Source organism: Eurypyga helias, unplaced genomic scaffold, assembly GCF_000690775.1.
Source record: "Eurypyga helias isolate BGI_N326 unplaced genomic scaffold, ASM69077v1 scaffold3821, whole genome shotgun sequence".
NCBI lineage: Eukaryota > Metazoa > Chordata > Aves > Eurypygiformes > Eurypygidae > Eurypyga > Eurypyga helias.
In genome coordinates this window covers 14,555-15,683 of record NW_010232592.1, presented here as the reverse complement: position 1 = coordinate 15,683, position 1,129 = coordinate 14,555, and the positions used below count along the sequence as shown (strand labels likewise).

Genomic DNA, 1,129 nt, shown 5'->3' with positions numbered 1-1,129 from the left:
CGACCTAGACAGGAGGGAGGGGACCAGCGAGGAGAAGGCTGGCACGCTCTCCCGCAACGCGGCAGCGCAGGCACGAGCAGCGGCGGGTTTCCTGATCGTACGGCCGGTGCAAAGTCGGGCTCGGTATTTCCTCTTCAAGGGGAGACTTTTCAAACTTCTGAGCAGGTTTTTTTTTTTCCTCCACGGGACTCTGTTCTAGTGCACAGTCTCTCTGTAAAGCCACGTGATTTCCAGCACAGGGGAAGAGCTCGAGGTTTCTTCGAGGTGGCGAGTGCAATCAGCTTGTATGGTAATTAGCCACTGAGGAGGTTAATTGCATAGGGGGCCTGGTTTGGTTTTGCTCAAGCTTCCTCTAGTGCTACAGTACTAATAAATTACCCTGGAGAGAAATAAATAAAGAGGTTGGCATCTCCCAGACACCACGCTGGAAATCCAGAGGGTTTCGGAACAGCTGCCCCGTGGTCCTGGGAAGGTACTTTTGGCAAAAAGAGCCCCTGTCATACGACTGTCTGTACAGGAGCGACGCACTGTGCGGGAGAGCTGGCTCTCTCCGAGGATGAGGTGGAACGGTTGGTGATTTCTCTCTGCAGCTCCTCCACTTTCTTCTGCAGCTCAGCCCGCTTGGCGAGCAGCTCCTTGTAGCGACTGTGGACAGGTTCCTGCGAGGAAACACGCACGTGAGCGCGGGGAGGCGAGGACGGAGGGGGAAGCACGAGCCCCAGAACGCTCCCATCGCCCCGGCGCGCAGCCATGAGGGAAGGGGGGGAGGCTGTCCCCACCCCGGGGGTAAACCAGCAGCTGCTCTGGCTTTGGCACGTTCCGTTTGTCCAACGTGCACAGTGCTACGGTGGGTAAACTGTCTGCTTCGGAGGGTGGTTATGGAGCTCTCACCTGTCTGGGGGACACCGGCCTTGGCATCTCAGCCTGGACAGAATGTCAGGGCTTTCGGGAAAACAACCCAAGAGAGATTTATCTAAATATCACAGAATGGTTCGGGTTGGAAGGGACCTTAAAGTCCCTCTAGTTCCAACCCCCCTGCCATGGGCAGGGACACCTTGCACTAGACCAGGTTGCTCAAAGCCTCGTCCAGCCTGGCCTTGAACACTTCCAGGGATGGGGCATCCACAGC

At 56.9% G+C, this 1,129-nt stretch overlaps 1 protein-coding gene across 1 annotated transcript in view; it reads right to left on the bottom strand.

The window, feature by feature from the left end:
• Nucleotides 1–324: 324 nt before the first annotated feature.
• MTMR2 (myotubularin related protein 2) overlaps nucleotides 325–1,129 on the bottom strand; it is a gene marked incomplete at its 5' end in the record, with an annotated part of 10,306 nt that continues 9,501 nt past the window's right edge. The window contains one exon of the mRNA XM_010161428.1: nucleotides 325–659. Within this exon, the coding sequence (XP_010159730.1) occupies nucleotides 498–659 (162 nt within the window). The remainder of the gene's footprint in view (nucleotides 660–1,129) is intronic.